Source organism: Hibiscus syriacus, unplaced genomic scaffold, assembly GCF_006381635.1.
Source record: "Hibiscus syriacus cultivar Baekdansim isolate YM2019G1 unplaced genomic scaffold, ASM638163v2 tig00112632_pilon, whole genome shotgun sequence".
Classification (NCBI taxonomy): Eukaryota; Viridiplantae; Streptophyta; class Magnoliopsida; order Malvales; family Malvaceae; genus Hibiscus; species Hibiscus syriacus.
The window spans coordinates 512710-534118 of NW_024063371.1; the positions used below are offsets into that span (position 1 = coordinate 512710).

At 35.7% G+C, this 21409-nt stretch overlaps 1 protein-coding gene and 2 pseudogenes across 1 annotated transcript; 1 reads left to right on the forward strand and 2 right to left on the reverse strand.

Annotated features, from left to right (window-relative positions):
• Positions 1–7535: 7535 nt before the first annotated feature.
• LOC120182203 (serine-threonine kinase receptor-associated protein-like) lies at positions 7536–11871 on the forward strand. The gene is made up of 7 exons (XM_039187201.1): positions 7536–8032; positions 8356–8491; positions 8728–8809; positions 9853–10028; positions 10806–10943; positions 11020–11159; positions 11382–11871. The coding sequence occupies exons 1-7, from the start codon at positions 7915–7917 to the stop codon at positions 11609–11611; spliced, it is 1020 nt and encodes a 339-aa protein (XP_039043132.1). The 5' UTR covers positions 7536–7914; the 3' UTR covers positions 11612–11871.
• Positions 11872–12340: 469 nt separating this feature from the next.
• LOC120182202 lies at positions 12341–14665 on the reverse strand (annotated as a pseudogene).
• Positions 14666–15356: 691 nt separating this feature from the next.
• On the reverse strand, positions 15357–19545 carry LOC120182206 (annotated as a pseudogene).
• Between the last annotated feature and the right edge of the window lie 1864 nt (positions 19546–21409).

Consider the following 21409-nt stretch of genomic DNA (forward strand, 5'->3'; position numbering starts at 1 on the left):
GAAGAGCTACAAAGTTTTATTAAAGAGTATCGTGGAAGTAATGAGAAATTGAACTAAATAAATAGATGGTTTATGTGAGTGAAAATGGAAAATGATATAAAATAAGTTATGAAATTATAGGAATATAGAAGATAAGTCGAGAGATATAGGGAAATAGAAATAGATGTTTATTAAGAGTCATAGGAGAACAAATATATGTAATATGATAATGAAATATAAGACTATGTGGATACATGGTTATGAGATAAAATATGTAATAATAGGAAAATATGATGAAAGTGAGTTTATAAGAAGTGATATGAACTAGGTAAACATGGGTAACAGTATATGCATAATGGAAACATGAGTTGGACAAGTAAATAGTGGTATGATTTATTATGAGAATTAGTATAATGGAGCTATATGAAAAGATTATAATGAATATATGAAATTGAATTAAGTAAAGAGATTAAATTAGTACCTAAATAAAAATACTATTAAATGATATATGTTTAGAAATACGACATAATTTATAATCTAAGGGAATACAAAGAAATGGATCATAAGGTAGATAATATGATATCCGTTATTATATATCTATATGATATATGTCATCAGGTAATATGAAAGGACTCTGAAAATTGATATAAGCTATGAGAAAGTGTTCTAGGTGTTTCTATGTGTTATATGAAGCAAATATGATCATATGTGAACAAGATATGATATGTATGTTTATATGAATATCTGAGAAATAATCTAAGCTATATGATATGATATATGTGATTATGTGCACTTTGGGATATATGTTATATGATATGGATCTATGTAACTACGTGAGAAAGTATATAAGCTATGTGACATGTAAATGTGACTCATATGAAAATGTTCTATGAGTAATTGAACTATGTGTTATGTGAAATGATAAGTATAAAAGAAAATACCCATGTTATGTGTCTTGAGAGCTAGGGGTATAGTTGGCATGCCAAGAGTTTAGGGTCTACGCGGTCCTTCGGGACATATATGTATTCTTTGGAACATGTGTGAAGTCTGGTGAGACATATACTTGATCCTTGGCATATGTATATGATTCTTAAGGAATGATATATGGTCATTCGGGACATATATGTATTCTTTGGAACATATGTGAAGTCTGGTGAGACACATACTTGATCCCTAGTATATGTATATGATTCTTACGGAATGATATGTAGTCCTTATGGACATTATTATATGGCACTACGGTGCAATTCTACGCGGCACTCCGGTGTAATTCTACGTGGCACTTCGGTGTAATTATACGAGCTGTGGTGACAACATAGTGCACAACCTCTATAGACTCACATATCTATAGTTCTCACATGTGTACATGGGCTTTGAAAAGAGAACATAATTTGATATAATGATATGTGTATTTCTCGTGACATGTTAGAAGTGCATATATGTCTTGGTGATATGAGAACAATTTATGTGATATATGTATATGATTTGTGATATGATGTGTGCATGATATGATATATGTGTGATAGGGGTTATGGTATATGTTACATAATATACATGAATATATGTTGATGTATATGTAAATGAGTTGTATAATTTGATAACATAAAACAGTCATGCATGATTAGTGGGTATGAATTCCATTAGATGTGTTTTCTTTATGCCTCACTAAGTCATCGACTTAGCGTGTGAGTGTTTCACACGCAGGTTACAGAAAGTGAATATTGAAGCTGTGAGGAGCAATACAGGTCAGCATCTCCCTTACAAGATTTCAGATCAGAAAATAGATGAGTTAAATGATTTTTGTTATTTTGAATATAGTTGGCATGTACTAATTGATTGAGTTAAATATGCTCTGATCGATTTTGGTTATTGTGGTCAAATTATGTAACTAAACTACTTTTTCTCTAAGGAAAGTTTTAATTTTTCTTTGAATTTTGTCAAGAGTCAAAGTTTGAAAAGTCAATGTGACACCTCGGACTCGTATCCGGGTTGGGTACGGGTTGGGGGTGTTACAGTACTCGACCCGAATACGAGTCTGAGATGTCACATTGCCTTTTTAAAACACTTTTCCTTACAAAATAACAAAACATTTGAATTTATTTTAAGAAAATATAATAATATATTATGGAATTATGTTTGTTATAAAATTTTGAGGCAAAAACATATTTGTGAATAGTAAAATACGTATGAACAGTAATGAACAGTAACCTACTACAGTACCGTGGACATTAACCTGCTACAATACCGATTACACAAATTTTCCATATTGCAAATAGGTGCTACAGTACTGCTATAGTATTTCCGTAAAACGTATATAAGACTTGTAAAAATTTAACTGTTCATTACTATACATTTACATTTACATAAATACGTTTAAATCATTACAAAAGTCGATCAGAGCATATATACTAAACAACTCTATTAACATGCCAACACATATATTACATAAACAGACATACTTTGTAAAGTTCTTCTGATCTGATCTTCAAAGATGGTATGATGCGTTGCTGCTCTTAAGATCGATCTTCTTACTTTTCTGTACCTACATGTATATCACTTACACGCTAAGTCATAGACTTAGTGAGGCATATAAATATAATAATTATGCATTCCTTATGAATATGAACATGTAATCTATCCATTCAATCATGTAACATGTAATTCAATGTAAACGATAATAACTTGGTAACATATAACAAAAATAATGTGATTATTTTTAATAACATTTTTATAAGCCAATGTACATTACTGAGAACTCAAGGTATTCGAGTACATTGAGGTTGTGCACTATGCTGTCACCACAGCTCGTATAAGTCCTACTGAGTAGCATATGAGATTTGTCCCGAATGACCACTGTATTATCCCGAAGGACATATGAAACCCTCGACTCTTGGCATGCCAACTATACCTATAGCTCTCATATCGTATACCATGGGCATTACTCTTATGTTTCATATGTTCATGTACTCATGTCATTTCTCTTGTGATCACATAGCTCATATCACTTATCATATCACATGTGCATTTGAATCTATTCACATATATCATTTATCAAATCATATGAACATATATACCTTATGCATGTTTCATAATAATAATAATGTATGCATGTTCATAACTATTGTACTATAAAAATCAACATAGGAATTAGACTTATCACAAGTCCCATTCCATTGTACTATATTTATAATATGCACTCACCTTAGCTTTGTTGGATTTGAACCAATTCTAGAACTTATCTTTTTATCAATTGTTTCTAATCCCTCGATCGTTCTTACTTGGCACTTGTTCTGGAACTCATTTAGGCTAGATATCTACATAAACATAATTTCCGAGACAATTATCAAAAGCCTAAACCTTATCATTAACGTCTAATAGCTTAAATAAATTTAATGAACCAAACTTCAACTTTCCTTTAGGGGGTATCGATACCCTCCTTAGGGTATTAGTACCCTTATTACGTTCTGGAATTTTCACCCAAAAATTCATCAACTCATCACTGAATTTCCTCATAAAAAACTCCTTTCATACCACTAAATTCAACTACAACCATTTTAACTAACTTCTATCATTCACACACCTTATTATCTCCAATACTTCATTCAAATTCTTAAAACTAAGAATCATACCCAAATTTCAAACATGTTATTAATCAATTCTAACACTTCATATTCCTTAATTAACCTCTTGACAAGTCAAAAATCTTATTCAAACTTCAAAAACTCATTCATATCAAAATTTCATCTAAAAACCCATTTTTCAACTCTATCTATAAATCATTTATCTTGTTGCTTTAATGTCATATAAGCTTTCCTTTAGCTTATATAACATCCAAACAATTAAAACCCTCTTTAAAATTCCAAAAATTAACCATAAAAATCCAACTTACCTTGTAGCCAAAGCCACCGTGAAAAAGAGGAAAACAGGGAGAAGCAGAGAAATAGAACTTGGAACCAATTTTGCCTTCCTTTCCTCTTCCACGTGGGTTAATATAAACCCATCCAAAATTTTAATTATTTTCCTTGCAAATGACCATTTTACCCTTTAATTCATTTTATATTTACGAACAATCATTTTTGAACTATTCAATTATTCTACCTTAATCACCAAATTCTGAATTTTTACAATTTAGTCACTAACCTGTTGTTTGGGATGTTACAATATGATGTTAATACAACATTTTATAAATATTACATATTTCAATATTTTTATTGATTATATTAGAATATAATTTAATATAGGATAATTCATTATCTTTTAGGATTATATTTATTATTTTATTAGAAATTAAGATAAAATTAAAACAATTATCTTTAGTTTATTGCTATTAGGACATCTTTAATTTATTACATAGTCATGTTACAACAATGATTCCTCCTCAACTATATAAAAGAGGCTCCTCCCACTATTGTAATTAGGGATGGGCATGGGCCTCAAACCCGACGGGTTCCGACCCGACCCGAGTTTTTTTTATAAAAAAATAGATTCGGGTCGGGTTGGATTCAGGTTTAGGGTGAAAAATACCCGACCTGACCTGACTCAAAAAATATATATAATTTTACCTTATATATTTAGGAATAATTACAATAATACCCCTATGTATATTATTTTTCAATTAAATCATTATTTTTTATTGAATAAAAATAATATTTTTATTATTTCGGGTCAGGTGCATCGAGTTTATATTTTATCTCAAACAATCGGGTCGGGTGGAGGGTATATATTTTTTGGGTCGGTTTGGGTTGGCTGAAACCCAACCCTAATTATAATCATCATATTTTCTTTGAATAATAATACAATACGAGTACATTTTTGCAAGAGCTTATTGCCTTGTGCCTTAGAAGCTTCTTTTCCTTTAAGTTCTTGAGAGAGAGATCTTCACAGTTCAGTTTTCCTTCTCATTACGATTAGGAGTGCTAATTAGAGTCGTATTGTTGAGTTTGTCTTTTCATTGCGACTAGGAGGGTTTGATAGGATATTATACAACTATTTCATCTTCTACAATCCAACTTCATCTTCCTCCATTATTGTCGCCTACTATACAAAACCCTAGGGTTTTGTGTTAAGCACCATACCTACAAGGAGTAAATTTTCAAATCATTTTCCCCATCAATCCGACCATCTGATTTCAATTCCGTCTTCAACGTTGCGATCCTTATTCCATTTTAGCTTTCCAGCAGTTCTTTAATCACCTCAATTCGATATCGAGAACTTAAGATATGTCCATTTTAGTAAAGACAACACATGTAAAAAAAATCCTATAGGGGATTAATAAGAGATTTTATAAATATTACGATTTTTCAATATTTTTATTGATTATTTGTAATATAATTTAATATAGGATGATGCATTATCTTTTAGGATTATATTTCTTATTTTATTGGGAATTAAGATAAAGTTAAAATAATTATCTTTAGTTTATTGCTATTAAGACATTTTTAATTTATTACATAATCATGTTACAACAATGATTCCTCCTCACTTGTATAAAAGAGGCTCCTTCCACCATTGTAATCATCATCTTTTCTTTGAATAATAATACAATGTGAGTACATTTTTGCAAGAGCTAATTGCCTTGTACTTTCGAAGCTTCTTTTCCTTTAAGTTCTTGAGAGAGAGATCCTCAAACTTCAGTTTTCCTTCTCATTGTAAATAGGAGGGCTGGTTAGAGTCGTATTATTGAGTTTGTCTTTTCATTGCGACTAAGAGGGTTTGATAGGACATTCATCCAACCATTTTATCTTCCACAATCCACCTTCACATTCCTCTATTGTTACCACCCACCATACAAAACCCTAGGGTTTTGCGTTAAGCACCATACCTATTGGGAGTAAATTTTCAAATCATTTTTTCCATCAATCCGGCCATCTGATTTCAATTTCATCTTCAACATTGTGTTCCTTATTCCATTATCTTTCCAATGAGCATCTATTCATCAAAATCCAACCTAAAATCATCCTTGCCGCCACCTATAAGGGAGATAAACTTTAATTCTCCATTACAATTCCTTATATTTTAATTATCATTGTTTTTTTACTTGTTTTATTCTTTTATTGTCTTAACCTTACCTTTTTGTCTCAATTTCAACAACCCTAAATCTATCCAAACCTTAATTTTTCACCGCCCACATTTCTTTCTCATTCTCTCGTTCTTTGATCGACTCTAGAGCATTATAGGTTTGATTATCATTCGCTGCCACTTCTCTATCATTTTTTCTCTACCATGTCATCGACCACCGTGTCATTTTTCATTCCGGCCACCTTCTACCGACATTGATAGTGGTCGTTCAGTCTCAAAATTCATGGGTCAGTTCATCTCGACCCCCTGAGTCTAAATCTGGTGGTTGTCTCATCGAAAAATATCCCAAAATTTATGAATCTCGATTCAAATATTTCAGCTTCCTCACTTTTAATCTTCAATTCGTGGAATTCAGAGCAAGTTCCAACAAAATGGAAGTTTAATTTGAACTCAAGGTGTCAAGACGAAGCGACCCATGAAATTTGGGACAGAACGACCACCATCTACGACGGTCGACGATGGCATCCGACCACCTTCTGTTTTTATTTTATACTTGGGTGAGAAAAATATGAGAGAGACAGTAAAGTTCAGTGAAGAACGGTGCAATTTACCCTTTATATTTTTATATTAAATAATAATAATAAATGACACATCATCACACTATTAGAGAGTTAATAACATAGTGAGCAAAATGATTCAATCTGTAAAATTCAGTGAGCAAAACGATTCAAAATATAAGAGAGAATATAGTTCAACAAGAAACATTGTAATTTTCCCTAAACATTATTAGGGTAAACTACCAAAATGATCACTTTCATTTCACAAATATCCACTTTTAGTCATCAAATTTTAAAAAAATAACCATCTCATAGTTTAACCATATTATTTACATTATACATCCGTCTAATCTAATAATTAATATTTAGTAAAAAAATAATAGCTTTTTGGTTTATATATATATATACAGGGTGTCTCTTGGTGTTTGTTGAAATTTATGGGCTTTGTGGCAGTGATGAATAGAGGCAGAATTGGACTAAGATTGTAGGTAGGCTAATTATTTGGCCCAATATTATAGATAGGTTAATTATGTAACCCAATACAATATCAAATAAATTATTTAAGGATTTGTGATAAATATTACACTATAAGAAAAACTTATCACGTCGACGTTATGAGTTTTAATAAAAGATATATTATTTTTAAAAAAATTCACCCTGATGTGTTAAAATATAATAAAAATATATTTTATTAAAACTCATTACGCCAACGTGATGAGTTTTTCCTACATTATAGCATTCATTGTAAATCTCAAAATAATTTTAAAGATGATATATTAGGTTAAATTTTTTACCCAACTGACCTGTTGGGTCAATTTTGCCGATGGATAGATGAGCCGGGCCTTTATTATTATTGTTAAATAATTCCACAATGTAAAAAATCTGAATGGGCTCCCCTTAAATTTGGTAAGAAAATGAATCCAGGGAGTCTTTCACTATAAATGGAGACAAATAGCAGGCTTTTCTGTGCGCCTAGCCCCAGTTTTGTTTTCATCGCTCTGTGCCTGACTTTAGATTTCCGTAAACACAACTGGCTAACTTTTTTTGCATCATCCATCATCATCTTGCTCAGAGCTCAGGGTTAGGAGGTGTGGACTAACGCGATCGATTCCCAAATCTCACTGATCATAGCGTCTTTCCCACCTGTATTAAACTACCGCCATTCCCTTTTCTTCTTCATTACAAATCTCTCTCTCCCTCTCTCTCTGTGCGTATATTCTGATTCAGAAAAGTACCCAGAAAGAAAATAAGTCCAAGTTGTGTTTTTTAATTTTTGGGGTTTGTGTAGATTTGCTAGAGATTAAGCACAAAATTGTTTTCCCCCCTTATTTGTTTTGATTTTTTGAGTCGCGGGAAGAAAATGGATAAGAAAAAGGTTGTTGTCCCACTTGTATGCCATGGCCATTCACGTCCTGTTGTGGATCTCTTTTACAGTCCTGTCACCCCAGATGGTTTTTTTCTTATCAGTGCCAGCAAAGGTAATTACTATTTATTTTGTCCAAGACCATCGTTTTTTTTTTCTCTGTTTACATGCTCTTGAGAAGTTGTGATTTTTATACTGTAATCGGTTATCTTAAAATTGCTTGTTCTCATCTATTTTTAGGCTCACTTATGGTCTATATTTCATTGATAAGATTTCATTTTATAAGTCTTCATATGCATGTACCAATGGTGGGTATATATTATCAATGCTGAGACCGTATTTTCCTCATAGAACTAGGAGTGGTATGCACTTCTCTGGAGGGATAATTTGTTGTTGATCATATGCTTATATGAATGGGGTTTTAATTGTCTGGTTTAGATTCCAGTCCCATGCTGAGGAATGGAGAAACTGGAGATTGGATAGGAACATTTGAAGGACACAAGGGTGCAGTGTGGAGTGTTTGCTTGGACACAAACGCTTTGCGTGCTGCTTCTGCTTCTGCTGACTTTTCTGCGTATGCTATTTCATTCTTGATCGTTTTCTGTCATAAATCTCAATATGGCTGTTGTTATAATCCGGAAGTCGTTTAATTGTTTTCTAGTCAGTTTCTTATTTATATATGCAGATTTCTTGATTATTAATATCAAATGTCTTGCAACACCTCAAGTAAAATTCTTCATACTGTTGCACTTATGGAGTTATTTATTGATAAAAGGTTGACATATCCTGTGGCATGGCCTTTATATGCAGGAAAGTGTGGGATGCACTAACTGGTGATGTCTTGCACTCATTTGAGCACAAGCATATAGTTCGAGCCTGTGCTTTTTCAGAGGTAAAGTCGGTTCTTACTTTCTTTTGAAGCTTTAACTTGGGGGAATAATGGATATGCTAGGAAAAATAAAAAGATAGATATGGTGTTTGAGATGTGTAACAGCTTGGTTTACAAATAATCCATTTTTGGTAAAAGAGTATCTGTATGATAAAGTAGCTAGGTTATTGAACAGCTTTCTTGGTTACTTTGGCTCTCATTATTAGCTTGCGAAAATTATTTTCCATTTCTTCTGGAAAACCCTGTTAATAATTGGGGGTAGAAAGTCCTATTTCTAAATCAAAGCCAGCATTGTTACATTTTAGTTCTTAGTGCATCTCTTGATCTTTATTTTCGTTGATTGTGTTGAGAAAAAAACCTTTACCGTCTTTGGCTTTTGATGGCCTGATGAACTTGTAACAGGTGGTTTCACAACTATTATTGTACATATGCTTTTCATTTTTAATTTAATGAGGAGATGTTGACAACCACAACAGGTTTTTGAATTATTTCTTTAAATTTCTACACAAAACCGAGGAAGCAATTTGTACCTTCTCTGAATCTCTTCTATTTACAATAGAGATGGAACTTTTTAATATTATAAGGTCTTTATCACTCGTGATTTGGATTTACTTTTTTTTTTCGTTAACAATCATTAATTATTAGGATCTGGCAATAAAGACTATTCCAAATAATTCCAACGTAGCTTAAATATATCACTTCATCTTGTTGGTAAAAGTTCCCCGCCCTTTGGGGTGGGAATCAGATAATCTTTAAGGCAAAGATCTAATCACTCTCATTGATCTAAATATCATTGACACATAGGATGGTTGAGTTCGTACCAAACATGTAATCACTCTCGTTGATCTAAGATCATTGGCACGTAGGATGGTTGAGGTCGTACCAAATATTGGACCATCATAGGTTTGAACTGACGACTGCTTACCAAAATCCACCAATGGAATTGTTGTCATTTTGTACCCTTCGTTCATTTTTGGTGATCTGTTTATTTTACATTTTGTTTCTTAATTTTAAATCTCATTCAAGGTTTTCTGATCCGATTGCAGGATACGCACCTTCTATTAACTGGGGGAGTGGAGAAAGTCCTCCGTATTTATGATTTGAATCGTCCGGATGTGCCTCCAAGAGAAGTGGACAAATCACCTGGTTCAGTCAGAACCGTTACTTGGATGCATAGTGATCAGACAATATTAAGTTCTTGCACGGATATGGGGGGTGTCAGGTATCCATTTTCCTCCATGTTTGGGTGTTCTTTTGTGTATTTTCGTGGTTCATTGTTTTTAAAGGTGAGCATTTTGTGTACGTTTTGATTATTTACTATCTATTACTATTATGTCTCTGGATACCTGTTCTCCTCTTATAGAAACTGTATGGTATTGCCTCACTTTCCCCCCTATTTCTATTACCACGACACAAATATAGAGGTTTATAGATCAAAATCCAGGATACATTAATATCAGTGGGGTAAGGGTTTTGTAATGCTTGCTGTGTTGTTGATTTGGTAACTTCATATTTGATTTAAAAGACTTTTGTTAAACTGTGAGGTAAACTATGCATTTAGTACCTAAACTATCAGTTTTGATCGGTTTTAGTACTAAACTTTCAATTTTTTCAAAATCATACCTAATGTTTAGTTTTTGTTTCATTTTAGTACCCTGCCATCAAGAACTTTGCACGTTTAGTACCTAAACTATCAGTTTTAGTAACTAAAGTTTCATTTGTTTTTCAAAATTTAACGTTAAGTTTTTAACAGGGTACTAAAATGAAAGAAAAACTAGATTTTAGGTATGGTTCTGAAAAAATTGAAAGTTTAGGTACTAAAACGGAATAAAACTGATAGTTTAGGTACTGAATGCATAATTTACCCATAAATTGTCTGTAATATCTATTTTAAGTTTACCTAAAATGTCTGTTATCAACCCCGATCTGATGCTTGTCTTGGTTTTCTATAGCATTTCTCTCTCTGCTTTCCTATTTCTGGTTTTCTCTGAGACTGCAGATTATGGGATGTAAGGAGTGGTAAAATAGTTCAAACGCTAGAAACCAAGTCATCTGTGACCAGTGCGGAAGTGAGTCAAGATGGTCGATATATCACAACTGCTGATGGATCTACTGTTAAGTTCTGGGATGCGAACCAGTGAGTTCTGATTTCCAAGCCAGATTGGTCTTTTGTGCTGGAATTTCTTTTATTGATTAGTGCTGTGTTTACTCAGCTATGGGTTGGTCAAAACCTACAACATGCCATGCACGGTTGAGTCAGCTTCACTGGAACCCAAATATGGAAATAAGTTTGTTGCTGGAGGAGAAGATATGTGGGTTCGCGTTTTTGATTTCCATACTGGAGATGAAATAGGTATGTTCTCAAAAACATAAGCTGGACCATACTCTATGATTTTAGTATTGCGAATTTGGTGCTTGAATCCAGAGATGGTAGCATATTAGTTCCTTAAATGTTAGAAGGTATGTAGCTGTAGCTTGAATTCAAATGTATTTGTACACATGCGATCTTGTGTGTCTGATTTCTGTCATTTTTTTATGTGAAGTTGGTAAGGATTGATTTACATCATGTGTACAGCATGCAACAAGGGTCACCATGGTCCTGTACATTGCGTACGTTTCTCACCTGGAGGGGAATCGTATGCCTCAGGATCCGAGGATGGAACGATTAGAATATGGATGACAGGCCCTTTGACTCACGATGACACTGAACCGATCGCAGCCAATGGGTCGGTTAGGAAGGTGAAGGTTGCTGCAGAAGACGTTTCGAGGAAGATTGAGGGCTTCCATATTGCAGAAGAGAGTTAGACCAAAGAGAAAGAAACGTGGAAGGAATAATAAGTAACGAGGGTGATGATTTCTTCCTTTATCTTATCAGTCGATGCATGACCGCATTTATCCAAGTTATTGAAAATAGTTTTTCTTGTCAGAGATAGAGACTAGACAAAGCTGTAGTTTTTGTATTGTCTATATAGTCTTCATGCATTTAGCATATGTAGACGAAGACCAATGGTTTTATAAAAAGATATAATAATGGCACCGGTAGTATTCTGGTGCGCTTTAATTAATGTGGTTAATTAGGTTATTCATGTTCTGCTTGAGCTTTGATTTCTTTTTTCCGAATTCGATCTTCGTTATTGGTTTGAGGAGGCCTCTTTCAGCTGTTGGACCATTTATTTCTGACGTATACTGTCAATGTTGGCATACTGAAAGACCATATATGTTATTTGTGAGATTCAGCAAATCCTCAAATATTCTTCAGCCTCAAATCAACTGGGCAATATTCCCCCACCAAACTACATTCTTTGATTGTTCCTGGAAGAAGCTAGTGAGTAGATTGTAGCCTTTGCAAGTGGACTAGTTTTGTTCTATAAGCAAACTTTGGCTACATTCATAACACTGCTACTAATAGCACATTTATGAGATCAGGAGCATCAGTCAACAATGCCATCCATACAAGTTAAATCAGCTGCAACTTGCAAATCACAGTTCGAATATCTGGTCAAACGATGAGAGCTTGGATGATAGTAAAGCCTCTCACGAAATAATCTCAGTAAAAGAATGCTCTAATGTTCCCGTAGCACCCTGGAATCAATGCTTTGTTACAACAACAATAATAATCCCACTCAAACTACTTCCATTATAACTTAGAAACTAGACAACCTAATGGAAACATCCATGGGTCTTCTGGAATTTAGATGGTTGAGACCCTTGGAACATCAACTGGGAAATCATGGATCTTATCCATCCATGGGTTCTTCTCCTTTGCCGGATTTATCGTCCTCAAAGCTTTCCACACTGCACTGTTACAGTTGAATGCTGAGCCAAATGATGTTTGCCATGTCCTGTCACCCCTCCTGATCCTACCCTTAGCTTCAGAATAAGCCAATTCGTACCAAAGAGAACTGCTCGAGGTGTTCCCAAATCGGTATAGAGTCATCCTTGATGGTTCCATGTGTCATTCGGACAGCTGCAAATTCTTCTCCAATTCATTCAAAACAGCTCTTCCTTCAGCATGAATGCAGAAATGCTCAAAAGCTAGCTTGAAATCTGGGATATATGATTTGACCTTCATTTTCAAAAGTTTCTTGCGACCAACGTAGCAAAGAAAAGCAACTGCTCAGACATTGGAATAACCAGAGGCCCCAATGTGGTAATGTTGGTCTTTAAAGCGTCACCAGCAACTGCCATGAGACCCTTCGACAATGTAACACCAATCTTGCCTACAGAATCTTCTTCCTGGGTAACACAGGAAAAGCACTTATCATCTGCACCCCTGTGAGTGCGAACAGTGTGAACCAACTGGTATTTGGATCTTCTTTTATCAGACTATTTGTTAGAGAGCAGCATTGCAGCGCCTCCCATCCTGAATATGCAGTTTGATACAAGTTTCGAACCACGTTTCCAAAGTACCAGTTCAGGGTGATGTTCTCCATGCTGATAATCAGTGCATAGGAGTTGGGGTGGACTTGAAGAAGACTTTCGCAAGATCTATTGAGATCAACCCTGCACTACAGCCCATTCCTCCCAAATTGTAGCTTTGAATATTCCCTCAAGCTTGTAATGGTTGATAACCATGGCAGACAATGATGGTGTTGGATTAAACAAGCTGCAGTTAACAATCAAAATTCCAATGTCTTTAGGTTTTACGGAGGTCTTCGCCAAAAGCTCATCAATGGCACCAAACATGACAGCCTCGACTTCTTTCCTTGCTTCATGCATCGATGGGTTAGGGGGAATGTTGAGGACTGCCTCCGGAAGATATGTTGAAACTGAAGATTATCATCTGTGAATGTACCAGTCATTTGTGATTGATCTACGAACATCCTTTTCGAGCATTTACGAGATTCTTCCGGTTTGTAGCAAGCGAAGTTGACAAGGTAAACAGGGAGAGGGCAGGTCAGAAAGTAGAGGGTCGACAAGAAAACAAGAAGCGTTGAGCAGATGATGACAGAAATGAGGTTGTATTGAAGATGCTCCCAAAGATCATAAAGATCCTGGACAGAAAACGTTGAGAGCTGGGCCGCGATTATAACTAAAATTGGGTAAGGAAGAGGTACATCCCATGGGTGATTAGGTAATGGTATCCAAGCTTCACATACTTTAGCTTAACTGATTTCTTAAAATCAGGAAGGTTCCTTGATGATGGTGGGATCAAAGGTTGGTCTGGTTTCGAGTCAGCCATATTTTCCCTGTCAACATTTCAACTCGATGTATAAAATCAAGTGCAGAAAAGGAGTCAAAAGTAAAAGACAACTTAAAACCAATGAGCAAATCCAGAAAAGAAAAAAAAACAAAGTAGGCTAGTTATTGATTCTGTACCTTTCAAGTGATGAACTTTAAGGCTATCTAGGCCTCAAAAAGCTAAATCCTATATTCAGAATGATAAAGCACACATATTTTTCCTAAAGATGTTTCACATCAAATCTAACTGGGATTTCGCAAACCCAGATCAGCATTTGCATAAAGAAACACTAACTTCTTTCAATAATTCAGATCAATCGGCAAAAGAAAATATCACACAAAGGAAACCCAGATCACAACAATTCATAAGCCACTATTAATGGATTTTAAAAACTCGCCTGGATCTCCAAATTCCACCGAAGCATAGTTGAATCTCTTCTTGAAGAACGGCCACGGATACAGAGAAAGAAGAGACTATAAATACGAGGAGAGCGTGAGTGCGTCAAAGAAGGGAATAAATAACAAGAAGTATAAAAAGAAAAGCAGAAATTGCTGAGATAAAAAAACGAAACGAAAGGAACGTGACAAGAAATGGGAAAATGATGAACAGAGCCAGAGAAACAGAGATTGGCGTATTGGAAACGCGTTTTATGGAAGAGGCAACGCCGTCTGGAATCTCTCTCGGCTCGGGGATCTCGTACCAAACGCAAGTGTCGTTTAAAGCATCAAGGCGGCTGAATGATTCAACCAACTTTTTATTCCCACGTTTATTTTCAAACACATTGGTTTTTTTTCTTTAACTAATAACAATATTTAGTTTTGTTAAAAGAATACGAAATATAACAAAATAAAAAATAATTTTTAAATAATAAAATACGCATAAATAATTATCACCTAGTAAAATATGGATTAGTATAAACCAAGGACAAATCATTGCCTTGGAGCTTAATCCTTTCTGGTCACATGGTTACACATGGATTTGTTCTCTTTCTTGTCTTGTTGAAACATGGCTAGTAAGGGTCCATACCAAGCTGTTGTCGGCATGAAAACATGCCTGCTTCAGGTTTCTCTTTTTATCCATGGAACAATGGCTGGGTGACAGTAGATATATAACTTCAGCTTCTAAGTTTGCATACTGTAAGTAAGGATTACGGTATCTCATGTTCTACAATAAAGCAAAGGCTTTGCTGCCGGAGAATGTAGACAGATGGGCAGATACTTTTAATCAGCTTTTACAAATTTCATTCCTGGATAGTTTAATTAGCTACGTATCTCTGAGCTTTCGCGAGAACAGAATTCTTTACATTGCAAGTTGCTTAGGTAACGGGGTTGTTCTTTCAGAGACAACCGATTCAGCTTCTTCGATTACCGCAGGTCGATTCGAACAACGATCTGCGGCGAGTGTTCTTGCTAATCCAAAGAGAATTCTTCAAGCCAAATTAGAACTTCATTTCTCTTCAATGCAATCAGCCGTGGAACAATGTCGAGATGGAGTCGGTAACTAAGATCAGAATAACGTGTAATACAGTAATAACAACAATGTTACTGGAAAGTGCCTAAAGACATCTTAGGAGTAACATGTAATAGATTAAAACAGTGAAAAGTGAACTGCACAAGTTCCTCAAGTCGAACAAATGGCATAATTGTTGAAGGAAAGTCAAATCATACCATTGTAAAGCTCCATGTTCGTCCCGGATCATTGTAGCGAGCAAGCCAACAGCCTTCCTTTGGTTTAAGACGATCTTCAAGAAGACTGGAGCGCAATGCTTTCTCTTTCTCACGAACAATATCCTCTGTCGGATTTCCGCTGAACTTCAATGTTGCAGCAATCCCTCCTTCCACCTTCCTCAAGTTAACTGTTTCTTGAGTAGGATCTGGCAGACTACACAAGTAAAATCACACCACTGATGTCTTTATCCAATTCGGAAATACAAAACTGTCTCCTGGTGTTTTGGATCCCCGTAAAACCGAGAAGCCTCACCTGCTGATATCTTTATCTTTCTCCAATGGAAGAACAATTTGGATGGATACATCAGACAATTCAGGATCAAGTGCCTGTGTGAACACAGGAGTAGTCATTGGTATCTTCTCTGTTGTAGAATTCTTACCGGAGATGTACCTACGCCAATGGAATCGATCAACCATACAGTCATAAAGGAAAAGGTAAAATTTAGAATTGAAACCAACATTTGTATTGGATTTTCCAGAAAAATACCCAGCAACAGCATTAAACCCAGTTGACCTTGAAAGCTTGCCTCCATTTGTTTCTACGACTATGAATGGTGCATATTTCCTTACCTGCATAACACCAAGTGTTACTCACTATGAATGCTACATCATGGATGCAAAATTTCTGTAAGGATCCTACTCGAATCAAGTTTACTGAATGATTTTAAAAAAGAACACTATAGCACAACCTCATAATTTGCTGTCCTCTTCAATATCTGATATCTAGGTGTCTCCAAGTCAGGAGTCTTGTAAATCCGCAACTGCAAATGAAATAACATTCTACAACATATAAGATAGGGCAAAACCACAAATTTATGACATAAAAAATGCCATTTTGCACAACTAAAGAACCATACCTGCCTAATCACATCCCATAAACCTTCTAGTGAAAAATACTCATTGTTCTCTATAGAATCCCAAAAGTCCTACGGAACATTACATTTAGCAAATCTCACAAAGACTGGACATCAAGGTTACCACATGGCTACAAAACTTTCCGTTGTTTGGGTTAATGCCCATGAAAGAAGTTCCAGTAAAGACCAGCTCAGGCTTCCAAGGCAAAGGCATGAACTTCATCACCATAGTCCACCTCGTTGTTATCTCATAAGGTCCTGTCTATACCAAGTACCAACTCAACCAGTCAAATAAGCAAATACCCAAACTAAAAAGAATTCTGAAACTATAGGAAAAAGGTTATAATGAATCGAACCTGCTTGACCCATTGCAATTGAAACAGGGGCCAAAAGATATTCTTCAAGAAAGAAATGTTAAACAAATAACCACTAATGGTATCATGCTTCGTTATGGGGTCTCTGAACTTCACTTGCTCGTCGTATGCCGTACGATCAATCCCTTGATCATCAAACAGATGGGGAAGATCATCATGCAAGAAACTAACTAACCCTTCAACATCGATGGTTGCTTTTGGCGGGCTGCTTTGCTCCACCTGGCTTAATTTACGTGCCCACTTTAACTTTTGGTTCCTTGGATTGAGTTTTTTTCTTGTCTTGAAGATTATTGTAGGAGGCGAAGGAGAAGTAGAAGGGATAACGGTGGTGGTAACACGTTGGAAACTACAGCAGACAGGATGGATTGGCCGGAGAATTTGAGTTGAAAGGTGAGCGGTATGATATACATATCTCAATGCCTTCTCAACTTGATCCGGTGACCGGTCTTGCTGAATATATTGGAATCACAGGGTCTCAATTGAATTCCTGTATTCGACAAACCAATTGATCAAACTGAAGGCTGCCGTTCAAAGAAGTTGTAGAGATAAATCATACAACAGAGTTCAGTGAAAACAAAGGTTATGAGATTCACCATGCCGGATATTTGGCAAATTTGAACCAACTCCTGACAAAAACTACGTGCAATTCTTTCTTGAACACTTCGGGAGAAGTTGATACAAGCCCAGTATCTCACGGTGCTTCCATTTATCACTTTCTGCACCACGCCAACAAAGAATTGCCTTTCTTTAAAGAGAAGTAGCATGCAGTTGGATATATAATGATATGCCATTTCTGCTGATAGTCTTGGTATTCATTCACCCCTTTATATAGGCTAACCTTGTTCATCGTATTCCACCGACCAAATTGGTGCGAATATTCTTTTTCTTTTCCAGTGTCGCTATACTTTAGCTTTAGAAGAAAAGAGGATAAACCCAAACAAGATTGTTAACAGTTAGAAGCTGAATCAAAGAGATCCGGTAAAGGATTGACAGTGACTGTACAGAGGGGAAAGATGACTAAAGAGTGATTTCAACACTACCCATGGAGCAGGAAGAACCCGAGCCTCAATCGATGCAAGCTTTCTGCTTATATTAATGCTAAACTCTTTTGCATAAGGATCAAGATCATAAGCATTCTGTTGAATTGTATGTAAAGACACCGAATAACAGTCTCTGAGCTAAAGAAAACATGCACTTTTCGATTTGGTTCATATGATTATCATACAAGGAAGGATGGAAAGATGGATATTATATTGGTAGCCTTCACATCGTATCAGTTTCATATGCATCTTTTTATATGAACAATACAGCAAATACTCCAAGGAACTGTGTTTAGGACCTGTAAGATGTCCAATTCTTGGTCGTGGGGTCTTTGGCATGAAACTTTCAGCAGAGAAGCAATCTTTTGCCTATTCAACCCTTTCGTGTATTCTGTCCTCGAACTATCTTGCAGGTCTGTGATAATATATACATTACTCTGGATGGAACTAAATGCTTCATGCAAAGCTTAAAGAGAACTGGAATATGCATACCTCCATGGGCAAATAATTCACCTTCTTCTCCTTTCCTACTTGAAGGCAAGGTAAGTGTGCATATCTAATGGTATATCATACTTCTCTTGAAAGTACTCAACAACTGATATCACGTTTATATGCTTGTCGAGTGGGAAACTGATGAATGGAAACCATAAAAGTTAATTTTCCAGGAAAATGTCTGGAAGTAAAGTTCAAGAAATATATATGGACAAACATTAGCTCCCTTGTTGGCTGAGTTGTTAAGCCTGAAATTCGATATTTCTTGTGACTCTGTGAGTCACTTCCACTTTTACACCTCTAAGTGCTTTTTTAACCTATAGAACATGGCCAAAAAGATTAGTTTGCAAAGTCTTGGCGAAGGATTGATTTAAACTTACTACAGTGTTTAAATGTGGAAAATACAGGACCTGTGTATGATTTTCCAAGAATGCCGATTGTGATAATAAATAGCATATCAAAGAGTGGGACCACCAAGAGCCACAATATACCTTACCACGATCTGCATCTGACATTGGCCTTGAACAAACATCTTTACCCAAAATTTGAGCAAGAAAATCAATTACAGGCTGAGGTTCGATGAAGGCAGTCGTTAACATATCTGACACAAAATCCGATATTAGTGGTAACAATCGGCTGATAAAGCAACGAGTCAATCAAATTAAAATGTCTAGCAGGGTGTTTTTACCAATATTCAGTGACAATCCCATCTGAGTAGGCCTTATAGTCTGGTAAAAGCCACGCCATTATTCTAGGCCACCACCTAATGCCTTTGGTTTTCTTATATCTGGAGAATAGAGGCACCTTCCAACTGAGAAGCACCTGCACTCATCAAATTAATCAAAGAGTAACCAATGGCAAGAGTAAAACCGAAGAACAAGTTAAAACAAATAAGATTGCTACCTTTGAGACATGAGTTCCCTTAACACTGTATCAAGAATTTGAAGGGCTCCTTGAGGGGTGTCTACTTTTTGCCATCGGCCTCTTCTTCTTCCATTTCTCCTTGCAAAACTCTTCTTGTCATCGTCAAATCTTTCCCCACTTTTGATGATCATTTGGGGTGATATGAAGTAGCTTCGAGTTGATTTTTGGGTGAAATGAGATGAGGTGACAAACTTGTTTGCAGAGCTGATGGCGATTCATTGTTTTGGGGGGTTAGAAGGGAGACTATCTCCAGATCAGTAGCCAGTGAAGCTTCAACACATAGAGAAGAAGCAGACTTTGATTGCTCGATGGAGACATTTTCAGTGTTGGCTGCTGCAACTGCCTCACCAATCCCAGTATACTTCACAACATCATCATAGATGGTCAAAAATTTGTCGATGGCGGGCAAAGGATTGCTAGCCTTTGATTTAGAGGAGAGTTCAGAAAACATGCTGGAAAATATAAGGCGTACAAAATAGGCACACAACAAAACATGATGCATGAATAATGATTTAATGCTAGGTAACAAATCTGAGTTTCTGACCATATGAGAAGCCAAACAAAGACTTGTTGTTTGTCACATTATTCATTTAATTGCTAAACACACTTGATGTTTCATGCATATATATGCATGGATCCTAACCTTAAATTCCTTACAACAGACTCAGTACCAATGGCCTCTTCCAATGCCTCTGCTGCAGCTTTGGACGCAAGAACTCTCCTTTGCATAGCCTCCTGCATTCAGACAAGGTTACGATCTCAGTTGGCAAGATTTTAGCTTTGCTCTTCTCTGTAAATCATTGGAGCAATTATTTATAATGGCCTTTTCCAAGGGTTTGATTAGCTTCTTGATAATTCCTACAATGCCCCCATACCTTTCCAAGGCTTGCAAGGTCAGCAGAAATGGTATCACTATCCCATGAAACAATGCCATCAGCCCATTTCTTTTCATGAATGGTGGTGATTCCCGGTGCCCCACCCCCCGCATGTTGGTTTCTCATTGCCGCAAGAATTCTCATCATTGTATTTCTGACTATGTACATCTCTTGAACGCCTTGAAATGGCCGCCTGAAGAAAATCATGTCGAAATGCCACAAATTAACTATATGCAGAATTGCACATAATGAACTATAAATTTGAGTAGGATTTCCAGCAAATTCAACACATTCTTTTTTATATGCTTATTAGTAAATAATAATAAGATTTGGTTAAAAAGAAGCACGTCAATGATATTATCTATTAATCTGTAAACTTTGCACATAAGGGTCTTAATGCTTGCTTGATAAGATTAAAACTTAAGGGTAAAATAAATGCTTAAATGCAAATTTGTCTACCATAGAGAAGGCTGTTTGGCACATATTATATTCTGGAAAAGCTTACTAGATATGCATCATGAAAGTGCAGAGGAAGAGGTAATGCAATGATGTTTTCTAACCGACAAATAACAGGATCAGTTTCAAGCATGCAACAGAAAATCACAGTTTACTAGACAAGCTCGAACAGAAATCATAGGACATACAGTTGGTCTAATGGGAAGATCAAACAGATGAGGGATCCCAAACTTCTGGAAAACCTGCAAAGCTGGTGAAATGATCAATCAGTTATGCAGTTTTTTTTTCTTCATTTTTTGCACAAAAGACATGCCAATAATGAGCCGAGTATAGCACTATAAATTATGTTAGTATCTATTAGGTATGAAAGTTAAGTTCTGGAAAATGGTGCATGCCTGAGAGCCTGAGCCTCGACCAAATGGGTAGTAGCGTTTGTCATCTATATCAAAGTGGCACATATTTTCTACCACAGCAACACACGGCACCTACATACATTAACAATGGCACAATATTTGAACATATGAGGCAAGAAGAAAGGTTTTACCTTCTGACAACTTGCAAACCATATTTTCAGAAATGTATGTTAAGCAAGTAGAGTGTATGAAATGATTCAAAGTTCAGTGATTAAAAGGCATAAAAGAGAATCATTGTCTGATATTCATCAGCTTATTTGTAAAGT

What these genes read in the sequence shown, in the direction of transcription:
- LOC120182203 (XM_039187201.1), top strand. Translation starts at nt 7,915, where the DNA reads ATGGATAAGAAAAAGGTTGTTGTCCCACTTGTATGCCATGGCCATTCA. An exon ending in TCTTATCAGTGCCAGCAAAG is followed by an intron (nt 8,033 to 8,355) that starts GTAATTACTATT and finishes TGTCTGGTTTAG; the next exon opens with ATTCCAGTCCCATGCTGAGG. An exon ending in GAGCCTGTGCTTTTTCAGAG is followed by an intron (nt 8,810 to 9,852) that starts GTAAAGTCGGTT and finishes ATCCGATTGCAG; the next exon opens with GATACGCACCTTCTATTAAC.